The sequence below is a fragment of the Cornus florida genome, unplaced genomic scaffold (assembly GCF_030987335.1).
Source record: "Cornus florida cultivar Cherokee Brave unplaced genomic scaffold, ASM3098733v1 CherokeeBrave_3.0.0_Hap2_Chr06, whole genome shotgun sequence".
NCBI classification, from domain to species: Eukaryota; Viridiplantae; Streptophyta; class Magnoliopsida; order Cornales; family Cornaceae; genus Cornus; species Cornus florida.
Genome location: NW_026775576.1, coordinates 46,374,030 through 46,376,694, shown reverse-complemented (window position 1 = coordinate 46,376,694; position 2,665 = coordinate 46,374,030). Strand labels below are relative to the sequence as shown.

Below are 2,665 nucleotides of genomic sequence, written 5' to 3'. Positions count from 1 at the left end.
TTGATCCATATAATCCTGATTTTGTGTTTCATCTTAAAATGGCTCTTTATGGTTTAAAGCAAGCACCTAGAGCATGATATGAGAAGTTAACTTCTTATTTAATGCAAAATGGCTTCAGAAGAAGAGGAGCAGATAAAACATTATTTATTATCAGGAAAGGAAAAGATTTTTTTGTTACTCAAATATATGTGGATGATATTGTTTTTGGTACTACATGTGATAACCTTGTTCATAATTTTTCGAAAGATATGAGTAATACTTTTGAAATGAGCATGGTTGGTGAACTAACTTTCTTTTTAGGCCTCCAAGTGAAACAACTTGATGATGGGATTTTCATATCTCAATCAAAATATGCAAAGGAGCTAGTTAAGAAGTTTGGTATGAAAGATTCAAAGCATGTTCAAACTCCTATGAGTACTTCATTCAAATTGGATAGAGACTCTGATCCTAACAAGGTTGATCATTTCTTGTATAGGAGTATTATTGGTAGCTTGTTATATTTGGTAGCGACTAGGCCAGATATTTTATTTAGTGTAGGTGTTTATGCTAGGTATTAAGCTGATCCTAGAGAACAACACATTCTTGCGGTCAAGCGTATTATTCGTTATGTCAATAGTACATTGAATTATGGATTGCATTATTCTTCTGAGTCTAACTCTGAGATTGCAGGTAATACTGATGCTGATTGGGCTGGTAACAAGGATGATAGAAAAAGTACTTCAGGTGATTGTTTCTATGTTAGTACTAACCTTGCTTCATGGTATAACAAGAAGCAAAATTACATATCTTTATCATTTTGTGAAGCTGAATACATTGCTGCTGGAAATTGTTGCACACAATTGCTTTAGATGAAACAAATGCTTCTGAATTATGGAGTTGATCAATGTACTATTGCTATCTTTTGTGATACTGCTAGTACAATTAATATTTCAAAGAATCCAGTTTTGCATTCTTGGACTAAACACATTGACATCACTTTCGTAGGGAACTTGTTAAACAAAATGTCGTGTCTTTAGAAAGAGTGCATATTGATCAGAATTTGGCTGATATTCTCACTAAACCATTAGATGCTCTTAAGTTTTCTCATTTTAGGAAATCTATTGGTGTCTGTTGTCTTGATTAGATGTATTGCAAAGACATAGTCTAGAAAGGATTTTCATGTACATCTTAAGTGTCTAGATTATATTTTTGGGGAGTTAAGCAAACCATATTGATTGAGTATGTTAAATACAAGGAGTTTCATGACACATGGATTATCTGTGGAAAGCATACAATGGCTATGAATTGATGAAATTGGTTTTGCTTACTTATTTCGTATAGTAAATGAATCATTGATAGTACATTTACTTGAGATGTCATTGTTTTGATCAAAGATAATGTTGACATGATTGATCATTATCTTGGAATTTAAACTTGCTTTATGTGTTTTAGACCAAAAGAGTGAAAAGAAAAGAAAAAGATTGAAAAATAGCTTGGAATGAAAAAAATTTTGAAAAAGAAAGAAAAATATTTGCTGTTTTGAAAAAGGTAAGATGGAAAAGGCTACATTTGGGATTTGTCCGAAAGCTACCTTAACTCGAAACAAATGGGAATAAGGGAAAGAGTTGGCTGCCCATAAGCATGAAAGCCGCCAATGTGCAAAAAAAAAAATGGAGCACAAAGAGTGAAGTTAAAAACAAATATCTTTTGCACATGTTGATTGTTTGATTTCTAAGGAGATGTGATATCATTGATTTATTATCTGAAATCTGAAAATTGACAGATCATATACTTTTGAAACTTGGTGGTTATTTTACTACATTTACTAAGTTTGTGGAACTTAATTGAATTGATCTTGGTTATTTTCTGTTGATACATTTAATCTTGTGGAGTCTACATTCTCATTGGTTTCAATTTAGAAGATTCATATGGTTGGTTGTTTCCTACTTCTAGGATATTTCTTCTTTGAGACTCTTGTTAATTTGTGACAAAAGAGGGGAGAGAGTTTAGAGTCTTATCATTTAGGGGGAGATATACTTTTGCATTAAGAGAGAACTTTTTGCATTGAGGGGAGAAGAACCATTGTTATCATTGCATGTGTTTACATAGCGTTGATATAATGGCATTAAAATTTGTTATTTTATGCTTGTGTTTATTTTCTTGATTAAGCTTCATGGGTAGTTGTGTTTGAGCTAATGTGCAGATTACAGGTTGCTATATGTGTTGAAGTTTCATAAGATTCAAGAAAATTTCCGCATTATATTTCCTTTAACAATCATTGTAATTTACTTTCCTGCTTGGGTAGATTGCTGAATTGTTTTAGTGTTTTGTCACGAAATTGCCAAAGGGGGAGATTATGAAATATATATTTTGTAATTGTCTAATTTCGTTGTCAAAACAAATCCGATGTAGTTGTAATCTTTCGGTTTAAAATTTCGAAGATTGAAGATCGGATGCGGATTTGAAGAAGGTCAAGTGTTCTTGATATATTACAATCCGAGATGATGAGAACAATGCTCTAAGAAGTTTTGAGAGGTAGTGAGAACATTTGGGAAGGGTTTTAAAAGGTTTTAAACAATATTTTACATTCTATTCATCTTGAATTAGTTCAAGATTTATTGAACAGGTTCAACATCAGCAGAATAGTCAAAGTTTCAAGACTGGACGTCTTGAACTGGTTCAATAG

General features: G+C 32.1%; 1 protein-coding gene across 1 annotated transcript; it reads left to right on the top strand.

Moving 5' to 3' along the window:
* The first annotated feature begins 248 nt into the window (after window positions 1-248).
* On the top strand, window positions 249-848 carry LOC132314029 (uncharacterized mitochondrial protein AtMg00810-like). Its single transcript, XM_059812952.1, has 2 exons — window positions 249-486; window positions 670-848. The coding sequence occupies exons 1-2, from the start codon at window positions 249-251 to the stop codon at window positions 846-848; spliced, it is 417 nt and encodes a 138-aa protein (XP_059668935.1).
* The last annotated feature ends 1,817 nt before the right edge of the window (window positions 849-2,665 follow it).

Bases quoted from the DNA above. Each gene is read 5' to 3' on its own strand.
- LOC132314029 (XM_059812952.1), top strand. From the start codon at position 249: ATGAGTAATACTTTTGAAATGAGCATGGTTGGTGAACTAACTTTCTTT. The intron at 487-669 runs GTAGCTTGTTAT...CTGAGATTGCAG, and splicing joins CTTGTATAGGAGTATTATTG to GTAATACTGATGCTGATTGG.